The 23,807-nt window shown below is 45.1% G+C and overlaps 1 protein-coding gene across 1 annotated transcript in view; it reads right to left on the reverse strand.

Moving 5' to 3' along the window:
• The window catches only part of Plxna4 (plexin A4), a gene marked incomplete at its 5' end in the record, with an annotated part of 162,376 nt that overhangs the window by 91,020 nt on the left and 47,549 nt on the right, over positions 1-23,807 (reverse strand). The window contains one exon of the mRNA XM_028781690.1: positions 11,117-11,217. Coding sequence (XP_028637523.1) covers positions 11,117-11,217 — 101 coding nt within the window. The remainder of the gene's footprint in view (positions 1-11,116; positions 11,218-23,807) is intronic.

The following is a 23,807-nucleotide window of genomic DNA, read 5'->3' on the forward strand; positions in this document are numbered from 1 at the left end:
AGGGAGAGAGAGAGGGAGGGAGGGAGAGAGAGAGAGAGAGAGAGAGAGAGAGAGAGAGAGAGAGAGAGAGGATAAAAGGAATAGAGGGCAGTAGCTAACAGCATCAGAACTCCATCTCTGTAGCACTAGGGAACTACTACATACAGTTTCTGTCACTGTTTAATGCCCCGTGTTTTACAAAGGGAACTGTGTCACAGGTGCACCACATCCAGTGTGGCCTTGCCTTTTAACAGTCTTTACTGACTAGAGCTTGAGAAAGATGTACATAAAAAACCAGGGTCTGTGCCCAAATGTATACATCCCTATGTTCGCTACATGAAGGTATCTGAGCTCAGAAAAGAATTATTTAACCCAAGCCAGATAAACCTTACAAAGACAGAGCTGTGTCCAGCAGCCAGGATTTGGATGTCCTGGAATATGGATTACATTGTGAAGCACAGGTGGGCAAGTTGCTCCAGAGGGACAGGCTGAGATGAGATGGGACGATGTGGAAATCACCCCAGCATGGCTAGTCTATTTGGGCCAAAGAGGAAAGGATGCTGTTAGGAGCTGTTGAGGGAGGTCTGGGCAGAGGGACAAAAGGAAACAGTAGCTAGGCATAGGGAATAACATGGGGAGGGACGCAGGAGGAGAACATTCTTCTGGAAAGGCAGCTGCAGGGCTAGAGTAAGAAAGGAGGGGAGAAAAGGTACTGGGGTTTCCCCAGTGGCTTGTGGGCCAACTCTTGGTTCTAGAGGAAGCTGTGGTCCTCCCAGTCAGAGGAGAAGAAGATACATTGGCCACAGCTGGAAGCAGGGCCTCCAAGTGCACAGATGGAGATAAGAGTTTAGCTAACTAAGGGGAAAGCTCTAAACTTGACAGCCGAAGCTGCCTTGGAAGGAATATGGGGAAAGAAAGGGGGACCAAGCAGGAGGCAGACCTTACAGAAAGATGGATGGGTGACACAAAAGTCACCCCATGTCTGTATATTGCAATCATGACCACTAGTTACTATGTGCTTACACTGTGATAAGGTTTTACACTCTATGCTATTTAAGTTTCCTGTGTCCAAGCTGTCTTAGAGGTCAGAATGCCATAGAAGAGGATGGGCAAGGCACTTCATCCAGGTCATAGCCAATCCGAGTCCTTATCAAGCCCAGGAAAACTCAGAGCCTCTGCTCCATACAACTTTGCTAAGTAAGCTTCTAGAAGCTTCTAGACTAAGAAGTGAGGGAGCAGATCCCCATGCAGATTAAACCATCCTCCTAGCCTTACTGCTTCTCTTACAACACTAAGGCTCTTTAAACATTTCCTCTCCAAAATTCCTCTTAGGCTCACCAGAAAGCACCTGCCTACCATGGATACCTGTAGGACAATCCTGAAATCCCTGGGATGAATTCAAGAGGCCTCCAAACCAGAAGGGAAAAGTCAGGAGCGAGTCTGGGAGTCCCCACAGATTTCTTGGGCTGCTGGAGCAAACCACTGGCCACAAGAATGTCTGTCTCTAAGTCTTGGAAGTTAATTTACCAGCTCCTCAGCAAGGACTCCATTACCTCCAGCCATTAGGCTAATGTTATAGACTTTTGCAGAGTGTCTGAACTGACATTGCTATTAATAGTGTTATTATGCCTATTAGCAGCAGATCCAGAGAGCTGGTATGGCTTCAATTATTCACTGACTCCCCAACTTTGAAGTTCTTGTTTTCAAGACGAATCAGTAGGTCTGAAAAAAGAGGTACCTTTGATTAAATTATGAAGAGTGTGTGTGTTGGGGAGCGGGTAAAGCTGCTCGCTGGTCAAACACCACCAGAAGTTACTAAATAGAATAGATAGGCTCTATCTCTCTCTCAGGTTGCGGGGGGGGAGGCACAGGTAGGTGGGCAGGGACAAGTCTGACCTGTGTTGTTTGCTGCTACCCAGATTCCCAGGGCTGCCTCTTGCTACAGTTCTAGAAAGTACTGTATACAGAAAACCATGTGTAACTTACGGCTTCAAGGCCAAATGTTTAACGTCTTGAGGCCTCAGTCCTTTCTTCTAGAAAATGGGAGAAAAATAGTTGCAAACAGCTATGGGTTCCTGAAGATATCATGAGATAGAGGGCAGTAAGCAGTTTGCTTAAGGAGAATTGTCAACAAGTGTGCGCTGGTATTGTCAGCTCATCACTTCCCTAACTCCTCATTCTATGGCTCCAAATTGCAGCTGATGCATCGGGCACATCAAAGGAAGAAGGGAAGGCTGTAGCAGTTTTCCTTACAATGAAGGCGGACGGAGGCACAGAGGCCAGGAAGGACAGGAGAGAGAAAGCATGCTATGGGTTATAGCTTTGTTTTCTTAATAGCTGTCAAAGCATATTGAGAACTCAGCTCTCTCTCAGTGGAAAGGTAAGCTTAAGGTCAGAACCAGGGGTGTTTTGACATTTCTACCATCCTGCATGGTTCAGGAGGGTGGAGGTTACAAATGTCTGAAAGCACAGACAACTGACCTTAAATGTGATGGGATAATGGCAGAGGAAGGACTGCAGCTTCTGATGTCTTATGGGGTCTATCAAGGTAATAGCCCCTGGCTGTTTGAGGACTGTGGTTTTCTAGTGGCTCAGGCCAGAGTTAGGAAATGTGAAAGGGGTTCATTTCTGGTCTTAGTAGAGTTCCTGAATTGCTTCCAACCAAGGGCTCCAGTACGTGGGAAGGTAGTGCTCTCCATTCCGCAATGGAGGCATCAAGGTCTCATTTCATCCATTTCCCATGTAGGGAAACTGGTGCTTCTGCTGACTCACAAAATATATGCTATGTAACTGAGTTTTCAGGCATTTGTCTCTGTCATTCCCAAAGTTGCCTCTGTCCCAAACACAGATGGGCAGGGAACCGGCAGGCCCCAAGGAGACCCACCTTCTCTTAACCCCCGTGTTAAGGTCTTCCTTACTGAGCAGTCTTTCCTCCTGTTCTCATTCAACTTCCTGTGCACTGGGCCCTTACAGCCCTAGACCAGAGGTTCTAACAGCTCCAGGGAGAAAGGCCCCAGGCCTCTGCAAGGGGTTATTATTCAAGCCAGTGGCTCCAATGAGATTATCCTCTCTAATGAAGCAGTTACCTCCGCCCTCCCCTAAGTCTGAACTTTCACTGCTGGAGAATTCCCAGCCAAGTGGAAAATTAGAAGGGAAAGGAATGGAGAAAGGAAGGGGGTGAGTGAGAGGGAAGGAGAATGAGGGTGATTACGTTTAGTAGAAATTAATTCCTAAACACACAGAGAGAAATATTAACTCCAAGTGCTGCTGGCCAAGCAAACAGAGTTCAGCATGGAAACCAGGTTCTCTGATTAGCTGGCTCAGGTACGCCTCCTAGCTGGAGAGATCACAACTAGGTGGTCTCCCCAGACCCTTCAGTGTGGGTCCACTGAGCTCAGAATTCAGAATCTGTTTCCATTTTCAGCTTCAGATGGTCTCCAACTCTCAGCACTATGGTTTGACTTTGGCCTATGTTTGAACGGAATCATTAGGAGCTCTATGCTTAGATCATAATGAAACAGAAGAAGAAGAAGAAGAAGAAGAAGAAAAGAAGAAGAAGAAGAAGGAGAAGAAGAAGAAGAGGAGGAGGAGGAGGAGGAGGGGGAAGAGGAGGAGGAGGAGGAAGGAGAGGAAAAGCGGAAGGAGAAGTAGAAGTGGAAGGAGAAGCAGAAGTAGAAGGAGGAAGAGAAGAAGAAGAGGAGGAGGAAGAGGAGGAAGAGAAGGTGCAGCAGGAGGAGGAACAGGAGGAGGAAGAATAAGTCAGATTGCCTTCCAGATGACCCTAGCTATTGCTTGGGTCTTCAATGTCTCCTATGGATTCATGTGTTAAAGCCTTGTTTCCTGGTCCATGGTACTATTAGAAAGTGGAAGGACATCTAGGAGATAGGGACCGGTAGAATGAAGCCAGCATATGAGGGAAGAGCCTTGAAGAGGCTATGAGACCAGGGCCTTTCTTATGCTTTCCAGTTGCCACATGTTCTGTACCACATGTTTCCCCCATGGCATACTGTACTGTCATAGGCACAATGTAACAGAACCAAGCAAATATGAAAGACCAGGTGGGTAGTAAGCTAGAGTTGACAGATGAGGAGCAGAGGGTAGGAAGAAGATCCAGAAAAGGCAAAGACGCACCCTGGCAGATCTATTTTATTTCCAACACAGTCTGTACTGAGGAAGACATCACTTTTTACTTGAGACATGTTGCAACAGTGACTATGATTTACTCTGATCATCTTTGTTAGGACATTATCCAATGTCCTGGTGTTTTTAGGTCCTTAGTGTCCTAAGGTTCAACAGGCTTGGTACAGGGAAGTACTTTGCTCTGTGCGTCAAGTTGTTCCTCTGTACATACACCAGTGTGGCTTTGGCATTCTCTCTCTCTCTCTCTCTCTCTCTCTCTCTCTCTCTCTCTCATTCCCTCTCTATCTCCCCCTCCCTCTCTTTCTATCCCTCTCCCCCTCCTCCCTCTCCATATGTCTGTTTCTATGTGTTTTTGTATATGTGTTTCTCTCTGTGTCTCTGTCATTGTCTGTCTATCTATCTGTCAGTCAGTATGCCCTCTCCTCCCCCCCCCCCGGGGGGGTGGGTAAATTTAAGCCATAGAATCAGCTCAGCTCTTTGGAATGTCCTCAGAGAGCCAGGATGTTGGACTGGTAAGCTAACCATAAATTGTATGTACATATGCTATATGTTTGTATATGTATGTATGTATGAATGTATGTGGGTAGATGTACATATACATGCATGCACATATAAACACAAAGGCAATGTGGACAAAAGGTGTCCCCCTTGATTTTTAGATCTCCTTATATTTTGAGGCAATGACCCATCACTGAGTGGAAATTTTACAGATTCAGCTAGGTTGACTAGCCAGTGGGCCCCAGGGATCTCCCAGTCTTTACTTCCTCGATGCTGGGATTGAAGAAACATATAGATATCCTTGGCTTTTTATGTAAGTGCAAAGAATATAAGGTTAGGTTATCAAGCTTGCATGACAGGAACTTTACAGACTAAGCCATCTCTCCAGCTTCTCGGATTTATACAAGAAGGTGGCATTTTTTTTTTACTACTTGTCCTTACATTATGAAGCATCTATTAAACTTGTGAATGTGTACAAACACACACACACACACACACACACACACACACACACACACACATCAGAGCCTACGTAGGAGTCAAGAGTTAAAAGAGGGAAGCAAGTTTTCTTAAATCAGTTTGCAGCTAGGTAGCTAGTGAGCCATGGGGAAGGGGCTTGAATGTGCGAGAACTGAGTTTCAGACTTTCCTCCAGACCAGAGACCAAAAACCTTTGGTAAAGAGTCAATCACAACAAATATGCTGGCAGAAGCAGAGCCTACAATTCCTCATGATTCTGAAAGCTTTTGACCAGTAATACTAGAAGATATCTAGACATAGGTTAGTGTTAAGGGGGTAGGTCAAGAAGTAAAGAAACAAGACAAGGCTCTGGGGTATGCTGACATGGAGCAAGGAATGACTCATATCTTAGAGTCAAAACATCTTAGAAGATGACCAGAGATGTGGCTTAGGGAACAAACTACTCTGTACTTTTCTAGGTGGCCCATGGGCAGGCAGTCTAAATGCATGGTCAGTGGTGAAGCTGCCCTAAGGAGGGAAAGAGGGCTCTCTGCTAATGTTTGGCCCAAGCACTGCAATCCTGGGAAATGAAAGAGGAGAAGGGGCGCTAGGATGGAGGCCCTGGGGTCCAACCCCAGCCCCCAGTGACAAGGTCACAGTCATCGTAGTTGTATCTGAGAAGTGGCTTCCTACACATCTCGTCCTCCAGCTTTGACAGCATGGTTGTAAGCTGGCTCCTCTTACCAACAGTCAGACCTTAGGAAAGAAATCTGGACTACTCTGTCCACAGATAGTCTCTTAGATTTTTACTTTCCTTTCTACTCCCTCCCTCCTGTAAAGACAAAACACTACAAGAAAGAAGAATTGAACCCCTGTGGTACCCACTTGGGGAGGGATGGGGGCTTCTCCTAATGGAGGCAATCTCCAGGGCCTAGAGACAGAGATACTGTGTAAGTCTGCCCATGATCTTCCCAATGGTGGTGCTCAGGAGTCTTCCAAGGAAGGCTAGAGCCTGGGCCAATCAATGAGCTGAGTCTGCCACAGGCAGTGGGATCCTGTTACCTACCTAGACTAAGATAGGCTTCTTTGCCTGGGAATGGTGCCAAGGCAGGGGAAGATGGGAGGGGACTCAGGGGCTGCCAAGCCTGGAGGGTGTGTTCCAGGCCCAGGACAGGAGACAGCTGTAATGGGACAAAGGTAGATTGGGCTTGGATGGTTTTATTCCCTTCCGCCCAGATCAGAACAGGTGGGCTCACACAGAGGAAAGCCCTGGGAATGCAGACTGAAAACTGCGGCTGAATAAATAGGCAGCTTTGTGTTTGCTGTCCTTGCCTTTAGGAAGACAGCCCTGGAGGCAGGGCCAGGGGCTGCAGAAAAACACAAAGTGGGGATTACACCTTACTCCTGGGCTGGCAGGTATGCACTTAGTCACACTTACTAGTGCAGAGGGAAAGCACAAAGAAGGAAATGACTTTGCCATTTCCTCAGCATATTCCCCCCACAGCCCTCCTGTGACCTCCCTGGTACAAAAGCTCTTTCAGTGACACAGGCCACCTGTTTGCAGAGACTCTGTCCTCAGGCTTCTTGTTCCTTTGGCTTCTCTATGGCTCTCTCCCACTTTCTTGCTCTTTTGTCAGTTTCTGTCTAACACACACACACACACACACACACACACACACACACACACACACACACCCTTTACTCCCAGAACTGCAAGAAAGGTTGCAAAAAATGACTATGAACACAGACAAACAGACTCAACCTCACACTTGGAAGGTCCTGTTTTGTTCTTTGCCATGGACTTCATGAAGATCAAGCTTGCTGGGGTACTTGGCAAGGGCCACTATCACTTAGCATAGAGTCTTGCCCAGCATGGAAGCCTAACAAATGTGTTGATTCCTGTACCCCATCATTGCATCAAAGGCCTGGTCCCCAAGAAGCTACAGGGCAGAAACAATATAACAATAATTTTGCATCCCTGAGCCTATATGTCTAGCATAGAACATGCAGAACTAGTTTTAGATGTGTGTGTGTGTGTGTGTGTGTGTGTGTGTGTGTGTGTACAAGTATTCATGAGTATGTACTTGTGTGTGTGTTCACAGCACTTTAGGGAATGCTGAAGCTACCCATGATGGTTCCTTGCTTCCTTCCTAGTAGAGCCTCTCAGGACTAACATCTCTAGACTGGTTCCCACACTAACTCTGTTCACTGTTCACACCTACCTCTCTCCTTTTTTCTACTTTGTCCATGTCTTTGTTGTTGCCGCTAAATCATGAATGTCTATGATGTGCCCACTGAAAAGGACAGGGCAGTGCAAGGCAGGAGGAGTGACTTCTGTGTTTGATGTGAACCGAGACCCATAGGTAGTACTGACCTTCTAGAGGGAGACAGTGTTGTCTACCTGGGCTAGCTGACTTTACATATTCTAATGTTTTTTTTTCAGACAAAATATTTTGATCTGTCCATTTGATTTCATACAAGTTTAGAATTGTGTGCTGATGAAAGGCATTTTAGAGACCCAAGGACTTCCCCTTGCTTGCTCACCACATGCTGGAGCTATCCTTGGTGATTAACTCTGGAGAGGGGTCAGAGGAAGGACCTGCTGAGTAGTTCATTGATGGGTTGTCTTGGCCTGTGGGAACTTGTGAGCTGTGTCCTACCAAGAGGTTACAAGACCCCTGGGCACAGCTCCAGTGTCCCTGAATGTCTGCCCTCATCATCTCTTCACTTTACTAGGAGTTTAACGTTATAGAGAGCAGCACCCTGATGGTGCAAAGATCCTTGGTCTAGCATAGCAACCTTTATTACCCATCTCATCCTTGACTTAGCACCATAAGCCATGGCTCTCCCTCCTTACAAATGGAGATGTCAAATGTCTTCCATCCAGTGCTATGGTCAACCTTCAATATTTGAAGATTTCACATTTCAAATTCGGCTAACTGCTAACATTGACTAGTGCCCTTCACCCCAACTTGTTTCATGGCATTTTTGAGGTCTCTCATGGCTCTCATGGCTTGAGTCATGTGGGAAATGACTCAAGTTACATGTTCCCAGCTAGAGTAGGAAGAGGTGACATTCCACCTTCCTGTTTCAGTAATTGCATTATAAATGAGAGTCCTTTGAGGCCTATTTAATGCCACACTTTTTGAGTTTTGTACTTGTTTGACTTGTTTGACAGGATTTACTGCCTAGTATTCCTAAGCACCTCAAGGCCATAATGTGACACAGAGAAGGTGATGTATGTATGTGTTAAAGAAGCTTCATTCAACCAGTTGTAAAGGCACATGCTGGAAGGATATGCAGGAAGATCATGAGAAGCTTCATCTGGGTATGAAGTTATAGTTCTGTTGGCCATGAGTTGACCATTAATGAATAAACGATATTTATTAAGGAAGATATCTTAATACAGATGTCTAACAAATGAGGTTATGTATCAATCTGTTGGTAAAAACATGACCAGTGGCTTTGGGAGCCTGATCCTCTACTCCTTTTAGGGGCAGTGGTTTGCTAATTTGCTAATTCGTTCACAGTTCTTTATAGAATATTACTACTACACATAATGCAAATCAGCTGTACTCCCAGCCTCACAAGTATACAGGACAGGAGAACTAGACTGCCTGACTTCAGCAATCTTTACAAGATGCCCTGTCATAGCTGTGTAGTAGCTGTCACTGTGGCTCCTTGGGCAAAGAGAGGCCCCAGAAGCAGTAGCTCAGTGTTGGACGGCAGACAAGAAAACCCTTGTACAGCCGCTACTCTTAGTAATGTTTGACATCTAGTATACAGACTGGGGTGAGATGCAATGCCAGGCTGAAGGAGGTAAGGGGAAGCAGCAGGAACATCTGCCAGCCAAGCAATGACAGCTTGAAACTGTGACAGCCTCGGGGACTCAAGCACACCATTCAAGAGCCATCTAGAAAAATCACTGGAGTCTACCAAAGCTCAAGAGGAAGAACACTTGTGAGCGTTCAGCTGTTGCTGTAGCCTATGAGATCTTTGACTACCCTACAAGGGTTCTACTAACCACATAGCATCTGATCCAGGTGGTTGGCCTCATCAATTTTCCTATAACTGAGTGAAGGAGGCAAACCGTGCATCCTCTTCCCAGGCTACAGAGGGAGTGCTGGAGAGATTTGGATCTGAATTCTGTGTCAGACACTGCAGTCATGTCCATGACTGTTTCCATTATGACATGCTGGGATGAGCTGCTGGTTTCTTTATGTGATAGCCTGCTTTACGAATGACCCTGACTATTCTTTGGTTTTAGTTTACCCTTGTTTTCTGCCATAGGAATACCATGCCATACAAGGGGAAGCTAAGGCCATAGAGGTAGTGTATGACATTTTTGTCTTCTTAGACTTGCTTAACCCAGCTATGGGGGTGAATTCTCACTGAGATGTGCCATATGGGGCTGGAATAGTATCATGATACAAATTAACACGGACATAGAAACTTGTGCTTTAGTCCTGAAGGATTTCAGGGAGGGGCCAGCTTTTCTGATTGTCCTGGAGGGACCTTATAGCATGCTATAGTCACTAAGCATGTTCCACCAAACAGTAAGCTAGGTGGCTTCCAAGTACCCAAGAAACACATTAGGTTAAGAATGCGTTCATTCCTTTTCTGAGAGATCCTACTGTGCAGGACAAAGAAATGTATCTTCCTTACAAGGTAGCATCAGGAAACTCTTTTGGCTTGACAGGATCTGGTATGCATTCTAAATGTGCCTTTCCACTCTCCTTTGTCGGGGGCAATGTTGGGTTCCATCACACTATTACTGACTGGATGGTCTTGATGTACACTTGAACACAGCTTCCAACCTATCTTAGAATTGTGTGTATTTTAGTGTAGCTCAGTGGTTCTCAGTTTCTTTCCACTATAATACCCCTAACAGATTTTAGGCCTTCCCTTAAGGAACTCAAGGCCTCATTATGTCCGACACCTAGAAATAGGGAAGTTGGCTGTCTTCTTGGAGAGACTTATGAGAAATTAGGAGGGTGTTTTTAACTGTCAGAATCTCAAGAGTATTTCCTGTCGTTGGAAGAGGAAAGAGACAAGATCCCATCTTCAATTTCTTATAGTTTAAAATGACTGAAAATTACAATAAATGTCATTGGTCATGAGAAATTCAGGTTGTTAACAGGAAGACTAAAATCTTATTTTATAATGTATCTATCTCAGAGAATACCAGGTTTCAGGTGGCCACAGGAATCAACCATAGCTAAAGTAGGGATAAATTCTATTCAGATGGGGTCTAACTCTGGTGACTGTTAGGAAGGGAGAAGAAAAGAAAGAGAGATAAGTCAGTTGGCAACTGTTCTGCCAGAGGACCCAGATTTAATTCCTAGAATTCACACAGCAGCTCACAAACACCTGTAACTCAAGTTCTGGGGGATCTATTCTTTGGACCCTAGGGCACCAAGCATGCACGTAGTACACAGACATGCATACAGGTCAGATACCAACATGCATAAGATAAAAATTAATTACAATTTAAAAATGATCTTCAGCTCTCTCCTATTTCCTGGCTAGTTGTCTGCATCTCTCAGTTCAGTCGTCAAGTTACTATTTATTTCCACTTTAATATGGCTGTCCTCTCCCCTCTTCTAGAGAATAAATGGAGTCCCCACCCCCAAAAAATGGATGTACAAGGGGGAAAAGTACTGTGTCATGATGTGTGGGGGTGCTCTGCAAATTGAAGTTAGACAGGTCCAGGAGTCTGTCTCCCTGTGGTTCCTCAGGGTGTCATTGCCAGGGTGACAGCCATATTCTGACCTGTCATTGTTCCATGGTGTCATTGCCATATATGTCTTAGTGGAACTGGACAAGTAAAAGTGAATCCAGAAAGAACAGAAGAGCAATAAAGCTTGCAAAGTGTGGAAGGAAGGAAGGAAGGAAGGAAGGAAGGAAGGAAGGAAGGAAGGAAAGAAGGAAGGGTGAGGATGAGAGGAATGCACATGGGGTGAGAGGAAGGACAGAAGAGAGGATGGTTTGAGCTTCTGGGAGGAAACAGGAGGCAGGAGGGAGTAGCCAATGGTACTCACGTGTTGTGGAGCACACACCAGCCACAATGGGGGTCACCTGAGCCAAGACACTCCCCGCAGCTCCGATACTGCCCACAGGACTCCACAGGAACTCTGGTAAGCTAGAACAGCACACCAAAGACCAAGCAGTCAGTCACCAATCTTCAGGGCACCTGATGGTTCACAGCTAAGATTATCATTCTAAAAAAAATCGTATCACCCAAGATACCAGAGGAGCATGGGGAATCTTAGGGTCCCTGCACCAAAGGGACTTTGAGGGGCCATATTGGAGTAGGTGACTGCATGGCATCCTGAGGCTACAACCACTTACTAGGTTCTTAAGATGTATCTGGAAATCAGGTTACATTAACTTCGTATAAACTATCATAAGATAGAATTACACGCTACACTTTTAAATTGTCCTATTACCCACACCCCCACATATTTCTGCAAATATCCAACCCACTACATACGTGTTTCCTATCAAAGCAGTAAGGCCGAACAGTCGGCCATTCTCTCTCCATCTTGTTTCACTTTCCCTCACCCCCTTCCGTTAGGTCTCAGCACTTTTATTTTTCCCAGAGAGTACTTAGTCCCCACCCAGCACCCCTCTTTCTTCTTCCTCCTAGATGTTTAACAAGGTGCTGGATCTACCCCGTGGCTGTCTTCTGCCTTCTCCTGCTCCGTACTGTTGATCAACTTGCTCCAAAAATTGATTTCACTGCGGTTCTTTCAAAGATCAGCCTTGCTGTTTTCCCCTTGCCCACACCCTTTTCATGATTCGAGGCTTCCTCTCCAGCCCAGAGACTTTACATTCCCTTCCAGCAGCAGCTTGTTAACATAAAATGTTCCACATGACATTTTCACTTAGCTCAAATGCCTCCATTTCCTGCACGCACTTAAATATCGTTTGCATTTCTTTGTTCTCCAAGGCAGCCTTGATGTCGCCTTACATGATGCCCAAGTACCCGAAATGTAGTAGGTATTTAAAGATGACACTCATGATCAGATGGAATTTTTATTTTCTTTTTATAACCTTGGTCCTTATTTTCCGTTTTGCTAGTTTCTTCTTTAAAAAAAAATGTTTAAAATTTTTTTTTTCATTTTGGGATATTTTATATTATCTACTTTTTATCCCAGTGGAGGGCTTCTTGCCTCATCTTTTAGGTGACTAGCTACCAGGACAAACTAGCTATAGTCTCCATCAGAACAGACACATCAGAACCAACACAATAAATTGTACGTGCTGACCTGGTTGAACTGTCTCTGCCCATGAGTGAATACAGAGACTGTTTCCCCTGCTGTTCCAGAAAGCATCTGTGCTGTACAATTACGTCCACTTGGCAGGGGCTACTTGTAACTCACGCACAGTCAAACTGGCACCAGAGCCTGCTCAATTAGTCTCCACACTCTTTGGGAATTAATTAATAATTAATTCCGAGTCCCACCACAGTCTCCTTTCCCTTAATTTCCTCATTTCCTTTATCTATCTTTTTGTAGCTGTCTTCTCTCATTCTTTGCAGCTTTGCCCTTGGTCTTTATGGCTTGCTCTTAATGACTTGGCTTTGCATTTGGAATTTTCTATATTTCTTCACATTTATTTATTTGTGTGGTGTGTGTGTGTGTGTGTGTGTGTGTGTGTGTGTGTGTGTGTATTCATGCGTGCATACTTGCGTGCATATTTGTCATACATACATATGGGGGACAGAGATCAACCTGCAGAATTCATTTTTTTCCCTATACCATGTGGATTCTAGTGATAGAACTCTGGTGAGCAGGCTTGGCGGCAAGTAGCTGTAGCCACCAAGCTACCTTTCTGGCCCCTGGAATTTTATCTTAATTTCTATCATTGCCCAGGTGATTTCCCCGTGACCTCAATGCCTTTATAATTAAGTTTGATGATCAGTTTTTATGAATTACATTGCTGGCTCTGCAGGCAGCTAGGAATTTAGCTTATTCCTGGTGCCACTTTAATTTTTCTGTCCCTCCTTAAGCAAATACTTTCTAGTCACATAAACACATGCATAATAGTGCCCGACTCAGAGGACCCTGACTCCTAGGAATCCAGGAGTAGGAATGAGATTCACAAGCTATTTTCAATATTTCCAAAAGCCTATTGGAAATTGGATTGTTGCTGTTTTATGTGGTTATGCATACTCATGTGCATCCCATATTAAAATAGGAAATATATTATTACTTAATAAATGCAGTTTGTTTAGTAGACAGAATCTTTCAAAATGTGACTCCCTGAGGGGAGATATAATAAAAAGGGCTATAGATGGTGAGAGTTGGGAACCGTAAGTACATAACCATGTTTTCATTGGTTCCAGATGCCTGTCTGGCACTCCATATTTTGCACGGGCTTAAAGGAAAAAATATCATGGCTTGTTCAATCAAAAGCATTTTCTTGGTCTATACTTAATTAACACTCTCCCCAGTTTCTCATATTGACCTGTTTGATAATCTATCTTGCATGGAATATACCCTGAAATCCCAGGGAGAACCCTGGGATTTCAGGGTTCACCCTAAGGTGTGTCCTGCAGTTCTGGAGTATACCCTGAGATGCTGATGATGTGTTCTGGGATTCTGGAATTTTAGCTTGGTTTCTGGGTATACCCTAGAGTTCTAGGGTATGCCCTGGGACTGTAGGGTTTGCCTTAGAGTTCTGAGCATTTCCCTGGGATTCCAGGGTATTTGTGTTTTCTGGAGTTCTGGGGTATGCCACTTTGAGGAAACAGTCAGCCACTGGGTAAGTCAGTCACCTCAGAAACCTTCGCATTCTAAAAATAACTTGCAAGTGGTGTTTAATAATGTCAATAGCCCAGAATTATAAAATCCTTCCTCTCTTGATTTTAAACAGCTGCTATTTTCTGTTTAGTTGGAAAGGATATTGGAGCCTACAGAGGGAGGTTCAAAGCATCCTTGGCCACGAGACCCTACTGTCTCTGAGACTTGTTCTTCCTGTTCTTAAGCCCTGCTCCCAGTGTTCCTATTCCTGAAGCATGTGATCATGAGATGGATTTGTAATGGGTCTGGAGTCCAGCACTTTATAGGTGATGGTTAAGATTTCCATAGGGTTTCCTGTGAACATTCCATCCCCTGTTGCTCAGTACACTGACCATTCTCCCAAGTCACAGAGACATCACAGAGCCTTCCTAGGTCTGGGGAACTACACTTTGAGTTAACAGCCCTGTAAGACATATTCCTCCTTAGTCCTGTCAACATGTCATTTTCTCTTTGAGTATGAACATTCATCAGTGCACACTTCATATAGGGCTCTGAAGTTACCTGAGCATCCTGGACTAAATTAGATCCTATCTTGGCTTCTAAGTGAACTCCATGCTGTTCTTTGATTTCAACTAAACATCTACATGGGACCAGGCACACATCTAGTCTCCAAGAGTTTGAGAGCTAGGTCTTAGCTACTGCTTTGCTCCCATCTCTCCAGATGATCTTGAACAATTCTCTCTGGGTCCCTTTTCAATCATCTGTAAAATAAGCAACAGTATGGGTTCATTCTAGAATTCCTTCTGGATCTGGCATTCCAGATGCTTCTACCCAAGTCACTCCTGTCTGTTAGGCTTTCATGGACATGTGTAAAACATGATTATTGGTGACTTTCAAGAAACACACCCTGAGGATCTGGGTTTCTTACGTTTTCTCTTTGAAAAGCCAGAAATCTTTACCTTCCTTCCAGCTCATTCCCACTAGGCATCATGTCATTTTTACTACTTGCTTCCGAGGTTGAGCTAGATGTTCCCCAGTCTTTTAAAGCATGGATGCTAAGATTAAGGGGCCATACCAGAATTTCAATAGTCAAGAGAAAACAGTTAATATCTGACGAATTGATGTCATCTCTCTTCCTTTTGCAGGACCTCCCTGGGGAAGAACAGGGACCAGGGATTCTCAGAACTCCCTCTCTTAGGCAACCTGCTCTCCAGCGTGGTCTAACACTGCCACTGTGGCCCCATCTTCTCTAGGCACAGTCCTGAGGACAATTCTAGAATGTGTCAGAAGTTTTCCTGACACTTCAGAATCACTTTTGCAAACTGGAATTAGTACAGCCATTTATCTCAGTTACAAAATATATATACTAAAGTCCTGGATTCCCTTTCACCTCTTGCTAGTATGTTGCAAAGGTGGCCAGATGGCTTCTCAGCTACCTTGCCCCTGTGAGTTCTCTCTCTCCCCAGTATCTGGAGTCTCTACCTGCACTGGACACCAAACAAAGCTGCCTCTCCATCCCCCACCTCAGTTCCTCTCCTGACCCTGGAACACAAACCACTCCAGATGCAGAGCCACACGATTAATTAAAAGCACCACACGCTGATTAAAGTCTTAAGCTACAGTGCCAGGCATGCTAATTAACCGAGTGAGGGAATTTAGACCATAAGAAGAGGTGAAAAAAGAAGTGTGTGTGTTGAGGGGCTGACTTCTGTTGGGAGAACAAATCAGATGACAATGTGACCTAAGCTATCATAATGATAGATGGTGTCAGAGACCACAGAAGATTGAGGTCCCTCCCCTGGCCACCAGACTCCAGGAGAGGTTGTTGAATGATGTGACTACAATGTAGCCTTTAGTGCTTCCAGAGAGGGAGCCCCAGTCCTTCTCAGGACCACCCCACATTAGAGCAGAGGAAGAATGTAGCTCCAAGAACAAGAGTGGGGTGGGATCTGCACAGAATTGTCTTGGTATACTGTTGCTAGGCAGTGAGCAATTCCTCAAAATCAGATTTCCCATGTAAGATAGTGACTTCGATACCAAGTACATAGTCAACAGATGAGAAAGTCAGTCCTCAAAGACACATTTGCATGTTCATGTGCATAGAATTATTCATGATAGTTAAAAATGGAAGCTACCCAGAAGAATGGATGAACAAAATGTGGTATGTACACACATAGAAACAATATCCAGCCTTCAAAGGAAAGGAAGGCAGAGTTGAGTCACACGGCTGTGATCTGGCACTCTGGAAACTGAGGCAGGAGAAGTAAGAGGCCAGCCTGGGCTACATAGAGAGATCTTATCTCAAGTAGTCAAAAAAAAGGGGGGGGGAGGAAAGGAGAGAGGGAAGTGGGGAAGAAATTCTAGATAAACTTTAAGGACAATATGTTACATAAAATAGGTATGACATAAATGGACAATCATTGCAAAACACATGACTGCCAGAGATTAACAGTGAGAAGTTAGGATGGTGGCAGCCAGGGACTGAAAGTAAGAAGATAGGAGTGAATTGCTATTGAATGGGCACAGAGGTTCAGTTTAAAAGACAAACAGTCCTAGAAATGGGTACACCACTTACATATGCCCTAATGCCCATAAGGACCCAGAACCAGTTAAATAGCTAATTTCATGCTATATCTATTTTACAGTCATTATTAAGACACTGTAGAAATGATCTTGAATGGATGTTGGCAAACGGCTGATCTTCGGCAGAGCAGTGTTGACATGAGAACACCTGCTCAGCTCCCAGGTCAGGGGCATGCATCAATGCTTATGTCATAGTCTGAGATATTTTGGTAAATAGACGGACACTTTTCAGCTCCTCAGCTTAATCTTCCTTGGACAAAGGTTTGGAGATAACTGTCTCCTGTCATTTGTTTCCTGGCTTGAAAAGAATGTCACAGCCTGTCTATCCAGAACCTTCCTTTCCTCCACACTCTCCAACTGGCACAGAATTCAAATGTTTCGCATGATGGTGACTAGTCACTGACCTGACAGGTTTGTTTTTATTTTAAAGTTTATGTTTTTGTGTCTGTATGAGTTTATGTGCACCATGTGTATGCAGGTACACTCAGAGACTAGAAGAGGGTGCTGAGTACCCCAGAACTAGAGTTCAGCAGTTGTGAGCTATCCAGTCGGGCTTTTGGGAAATGAACTTGCATTCTCTTCAGGGACAATATATGTTCTTAACCTCTGAGGCTTAGCCTTCAACCCAACTCCTGAATTCAGATAAGTATCCTTCTGCCCATTTATGACCCATGGGCCTTTTCCTATCCTACCTTCCCCATACTTTTCCTCTTTGGATTGCTTCCTTGGAAAGAGCACTTCTTTCCTTTATCCCTTCCCAACTAAAGTTAGCATCCTTAAATAATATAGTGTACTTTGGCTTGGTCTTAGACTATGTTAAATAGCATCATTTACTTTTATTTGTGTATGCATATACATATATGTGTGTATGCATGTGCAGACATGCATGTGTGCAAACTTGACTGTCCTTTCTCAGGCACTTCAACATTGTGCTTTGAGAATGAGTCTTTCACCGCTCTGGAGCTCACCGAGTAGGCTAAGCTGGCTAGCCATCCAGGGATCCCCTGTGACTGGATGTCATGTGGCTAGGCATCTGACGCAGGTTCTCATGTTTGTAAGCCAGGAACTTTGCTGACTGAGCTATGCCCCATCTCTACTTTGATCAACAGAATCATCATAATCATAATCATCATCATCATCGTCATCATCGTCATCATCGTCATTGTCACTGTATGGTCACCTTCCTTACCACACTAGTCTCATGACCAGAGCCCACCAATTTATATAACAGTTGCCTAGGCTGGACGCTGACAAGTGACAGAACAGAGCAGAGGACCCATCCCAGCTCTCAGCACCTGGCCTTGGTCTTCCTAAGGTTCTGAATTTGCCAAGTTTACTCCATTCTTAGAGGATGTCAGAAATCGAGCATCCCTTAGTCACTGGAGGAATTGTTATGGCCTCGTGAGGTCTGGCTCATGGTGGTCAGCCCCTGCCAGTTTTCCCTTTTGCAAGCTGCTTTTCTCTGGCAGTCTGGCTCTGCTCTCCCTGTTGCAGTTCTCATTCCAAAGGGTGCCTGCTACTCCGCAGAGCCCATGCAGAAACACTCCTTCTCTACTGTGCACAGTCTGTGTGTGCATCTCTCATTTGTTTAAGCATTTGACATCCTGGTCGAAGTGTGAGTTATTACTCCATCTCTACTCTTATAATTGGATGCTAATGCCACAGTGGCTACACTGAGCCTGATGGCTGGAGTTAATTTAAATGTCCAAAAGGCTTCCTAAGTACCCAATTTCCTTCAAAATTGTCACACACAAAAAGGAAAAGAAAGAAAGGAAAAGAGAGGCAAGAAGACCCATTAAGAAACTCGAAGAAGCTCCTGGGGAGCTGTCAAGCTGCACAGATGTGGCACTTGGAGCCATCCTTCATGCTGTCCTCCTGCCTCCCGTTCCCATGCAAGGGAAGTGGAGCTGAAGAACGTGGCTCCTCCTAGGAGTGAATTGGCTCAGCAGTGCACATCCATCAGCGGCAAGGTCTTGGAGAGCTTTCAGTCTCTTCTTGGGCATTGCTTTCATTTGTAGCCTCTGTCTACATTTCTAGGTTTGTTTCTTCTGACTTGGGGTCATGAAACGAATTCACAGAGTCCCTGGAAGCCCCTCTGTTACCTATGGTCGAATCCCTCCAGGTGGGGAGCTTTTTAACTTGACTGCTTGGTAAGAGAGACAGATGTCAGGGGACTGGTCCCAAGTAGTTATGGACTTTACTTTATTTGGACCTCAGTTTACCTTTGTTGGACTTTTAGGCTCACCCTTGAAGTTACCTCATAGAGAACAAGGAAGCGAGATATACATTTCCCACCTTTGACACTGGGTATGGCTTCAAGACTTAATTTGACCAATGAGACAGTAGTGACTACAGGACCAGTACATGCTTGATATTTACTCATAGGTTTGACATTGCCCTTCTGTACATATGGCATCTCTGCAAGAAAAAGGTCCGAGGCCCCTGCTCCCTCTTCCTCTAGGGCATCAAAGAACTTGTGTGAAGCAAGATCAGAACTCCACCAGCAGCCAGATGTCAGGCCAGCTTGCAGCTCAACTACCTCTGAGACAGCTATATGGCATTGCTCTATAAGGATGTGAGAATAAATGTCTACCATGTGCTGCTAGGTTCTGTGTCAGCCTAGTAATAATACACACCACTGTGGCAATGGCTGGCTAAGACGTAGGTGCTGGGGTGTGAGCCACAGAAGGGCACCAAAGCCTTCTGAGAGGTAGGAAGGAAGGAAGGAAGGAAGACAGAGGAGAGATAGATTTCAATATGTCAGCCTCTTTCTCTCCTGAGCATCAGCGCCATACCCACAGTGAGGTTGGTTGGTGGTAGTGAGTACATATTCAGAGGTTTGTCACAGCTTTACCATGGTCCAGTGAGTCGTTTCATGTCCTTCTGTGTCCATCATACTTTCTTAGGTCTGTGTCTATGCATGGGTAGATTCAGCCATGTGAAAAAGTACAAAAAAAATATTACTCTAGAAAGAGAACCCAGATCTCTAGATTGGCCCATCAGACTGACTTCCTTGTAGCCTTGGGAAGAAGTTTGCTTTGAACCTTTTGAATTCTTCTAATTATGCCTGGACCTTACAGCGAATGCATCAGGACATATGCTTAAGTATGCCAACATAGCCTCCTCCTCTCCACAGGTAGGAGTTCTGGGGTCAAGGTCATTGATACTTAGGTTAGCATAATAACTCCAGACATGAAGTTTAGGAGGCTGAAAGCTGAGGTTCAGTCTGCTCTGGATGCACTGCCAACCTTGGATAAAGCCTCCTGCCCTGCCAGTAGGCTTCAGAGGATCAGTTTTCAGATAGGTAGATAAGTCATGCCACCTCTGAGTACTGGTCACAAAATCCTCATACAAATGGTTCAGGAAGCATTCTGCCATGCGAAGTAGCAGATGTTGTGGAGGGTTGCAATTTGCTGCTATTAATAAGTATAAATGCCTAATAGGAAGCCAGTTTGCTCTGGGATCCTGGACAGCCAAGGAGTGAGTCCAGGCGCCGGAATCAGCAACATATGCCGCTCCTCATTAGCTAGTGGTGGTAGCTGGGAAGCTGGGAGAGGAGTGTTGTGTTCTGCAGAGCCTCAAGAAATCACAGTATCCCCACGCCTCAGCCCATCCCTGCGCTTCAGCCCATCCCTGCACCTCACCCCATTTCTGAGCTTCCCACTGTGAACTGTGTCTCAATGCCACAGCACCATCCTTAGCTAGACCCCTCACCACACAGAGAGCTGAACCCCTCCCTTTCCACTGCACAAATGGAGAAGTCAAGGTCCACAAAGGCTGAGCAGCTTCCTCAAGGTCACTTGGCTGAGCTGTGGTAAAGGTGGAAAGGGAAATGACCCCAGAGCTGCAGGCCATTGGGTCTTCCAGAGACTGCTAGCTCTTCCCACATATGACCCAGTGCACTGTGGAACTTGTCACTCCACACCTCTACCTAGGACTTGGCTTGAGATTTTCAAAGCACTTTAGGATTGTTACTGCAAGACCAGGATGGGTTGCCTGAGTTCAGGGATGGAGCAACAACACAGCCTCGCCAGGAGCCAGCACTAAGTGGGAATCTTAACGAGAGACCAGCGATTGCTTTCTGTACATTTCTTTCTCCTCTAGGGATCCTCTTTGGTTCTGGCAAATATAATCAGAGAAGGAAATGAAGGTTGAAATAGCTTTGTCTCAATGACAAGTGAGAAGCTGGGGTTTGGGGAAGAAATGGAATCGGGTTTGAGTACTGTGTCTGCCACTTCCTATGTGCTGTGAGCGACTTCTTCACTTTTCCTCATGCCGGAGGGTTGAAGGTTACTCGGGATGGCACAGATGAGTGTGTGAGTGAAATCCCAATAAGAAGCGCTCATCTATTGTTCCAGCATCTTACTCAGCTAGGAGTCATCTCTCCCCCTCCCCCACACCTTATATTCAGCTCATGCACAGTCGATGAGAACAGGCAGGTGAGTGAACGCCTGCCTTCATGACTGCATGCATGTATGTATGAATGCAAGAATGGATGCAGACAGAAACGCATACCCGCATACAAACATAAAGGCACAGATGCAGGAATGAATGAAAACTTGAATGACTGAAACTTGTCCCTATCAAGCTCCTAGACATTAAAAAAAAAATTCTCTTGATTTGGAAAACATATTGACTCTATGTTAAATCAATCATTTTGGATTACTGTCTCAAATTCAGATTATTGCGCCAAATCACAAATTCGCCTTCCAAGTAAAAGGTCCAAGTCTCTGTCCTTTACTGTGTCATGCTCACATTGCATAGTTGTCTCAGGAGACCTAATCTCCAGGGCTGTGGTGGTGGTGCAAGCTGGACACTTTCCTGGGAGAACGCGCTCCAGTGGAGAACTACACTCCCGTCTCCCCTGTCCTGCCTGCATTTAGGGGAAATAAAACCAAGGAAAAGGATGAGCATTTTGGCATTTTCAGGGTTAAAAGGTTGAACAGGATCTTGGACATAATCTATCTTCCCCCTCTCTTTCTTCTGTGGTTTCAGGGATTATCTGAGGCCATGTAGTACTAATCTTTTGCCACCTGACACAACCATTATGGCTAAGATGCTATTTGCTGACCTAGTCTTCAGGTCAAGGCTGAAAGAAGAGACAAAGTAAGAGGACCATAACCTGACTGGGGTTGTGGGGGGATAAGAGCTCCCTCCCAACCCCAGTCTAGCAGGTGAAGAAGCATCTTTTGTACTGGGGATCAAAGTACTGTTCCTGCCCCAGCCATCTCTCACCAGTGACATTGACAAAGGCAATGCACTCATGTGAGCTGGGCCTGGGGACCTGCTGGCTGAGTTTTCTAAGCCCAGCCTGCTCAATGGGGGCCTTTGTTCCTGCAGCCAAGAAGGAGAGGGAGGAGGAGAGGCTGGCACAGGGACACCTAACTCCACTCCCAATGGGCAGCTGAGACAAGCTGGTTCGCAGGCATATGCTGAGTGCCCCTCTGCTGGCTGGCTCTGGCTCTTTATGGGAAGCAGCAGGGTAGGTGGATGGGCCCTCCTCCACCCACTGCTCTTCCCTCCCTCTGACGACCTCAGTCAAGGGCAGCACTCAGCCACTGTCCCCAGCTTTGGTCTGGCTATGGAAACTGCCCAGGGTCTATTCATGTGAACATGTGTGCAGCAGTCAAGGGGTGTGCTCAGATGTGTTGTCTGATCATAGCAGTGGTTTCCCCACATACCTGTGGATTCTGGGACACAGGAAAAGAACCTGATTTTTCCTTGCAGACATCCCTGACTAGATACACACTTTGTTTGAGCAAGAGGCATTTTTTTTTTCTTTCTAGAAGTAATTTGATCCTGGGAAAGCCACTGTGCCCCCAAGGAGGCATGGAAAGTGATACTTCTCTCAGAGTGAGCCTTAAGGGTCCCTCTCTCAGGAAGCCAGATGCTGCTAGCTTTAGGAGATGACAGAAACCATGCATGCTGTCAAAACTCCTAAACTATTTTCCTCCCTACCCCCAACTTGCCTCAAGGTACCACATGACCCACCATCTCCACCCAGGCTCAGTTTGTAGGATGGGTCCAGGATGGCGCTGGGCAAAAGTCTTTGCTCACTAGGTCACCTGTGCCTGCACAGACTTAGTGTGTTCCTTGCATGAGAACAGGGTATCCTGAGGGCACTTAATGCATGAAAGGGCATGCTAAGAATAATTTTTCAGGGATAGCTGAAACCTAAAATAAATGACCAACAGGCTCCCTTTTACAGTCTTTGCAGTAGAAACACCCATGCCCTGGGCATAGGCCCATGGCTGTGCTATTCACTGTGCTAATGATCATTTGGAGAAACCTGAATGTCCATCCACAGGGTGGATTATGGTGAAACACCCATACTCTGGAACAAGATATCTGGCCTGATATCTACTGACAAGGACAGATAGCCATGATTGACCTTAGAGTTTAAAGAGTGTGATTCAGAAAAGGCATTTTTATGACTCAAATTTTGCTTTTGACAGGGTCTTGATATGTGGCTCAGATCAGATTCTTTTTTATTAAACTTTATTGTAAAAGACTTGCCAAAAAAAATACGCAGTCAGATTAGCCAGATTCGAAAATCTATACATCTCATTGAATGTCTATACAGTTAAAATAGCCATTCTGAAGCAGAAGAGCTTTGCACTGAATTTACACTTAGACTATCAAATATGTAGTTTTGTGCTTAAACCCTCTCCTACTCCCTGCACACAGTGAAACCCTGGGCAAAGTTAATACTAGAAAAACAATGGCTTTATATCCTCTTTCATGACTTGTCTCCATTGCAGGCTCTCCACCCTTCCTCATCACCTAATATTTACCTTTCCTTGTTTTCCTTTCTACATGCATCCGTATGTATAATTGCTTTATATCTATACATACATATATTACAGGCTAGGATCTGCATGTGAGTGAGAGCATGTAGGTTTTGTGTCACCTCACCTAACATACCTTTTAAACCCATCTATTTTCCCACAAATTCTGTAATTTTTAGAGCAGAATAGTATTCCATTTTATACATGTACCAGGTTTTCATTATCCATTCACCATCGTGAATTCCTACTCATCCTCCCTTTGGAGCATCCTGAGTGCTGGAATTACTGGTGTGCACCACTGTGTCCAGATCCATTCTTTAGCTTTCACAGAGGACTGTGAAGCACACAGTCATATGCACGGGCAGATTTCTGTAGTAAAACTAATTTCTGGAGAGAGAGTAGAGTTGTTAGCAGGAGTTAACATTGGGAGATTTAGTTAGTATGGCAAGGTAGTGGTATACATGCCCTTAATCCCAGCACTTGGGAGGCAGAGACAGGCAGCTCTCTGAGTTCAAGCCAGTCTGGTCTAAAGAGTGTGTTCCAGGTCAGTCAGGGCTACACAGAGAAACCCTGTCTTTAAAAAGGTGTTAGTCCGAAGTGTATTTTAGGATCCA

Source organism: Grammomys surdaster, unplaced genomic scaffold (genome assembly GCF_004785775.1).
Source record: "Grammomys surdaster isolate TR1022 unplaced genomic scaffold, NIH_TR_1.0 514, whole genome shotgun sequence".
NCBI lineage: Eukaryota > Metazoa > Chordata > Mammalia > Rodentia > Muridae > Grammomys > Grammomys surdaster.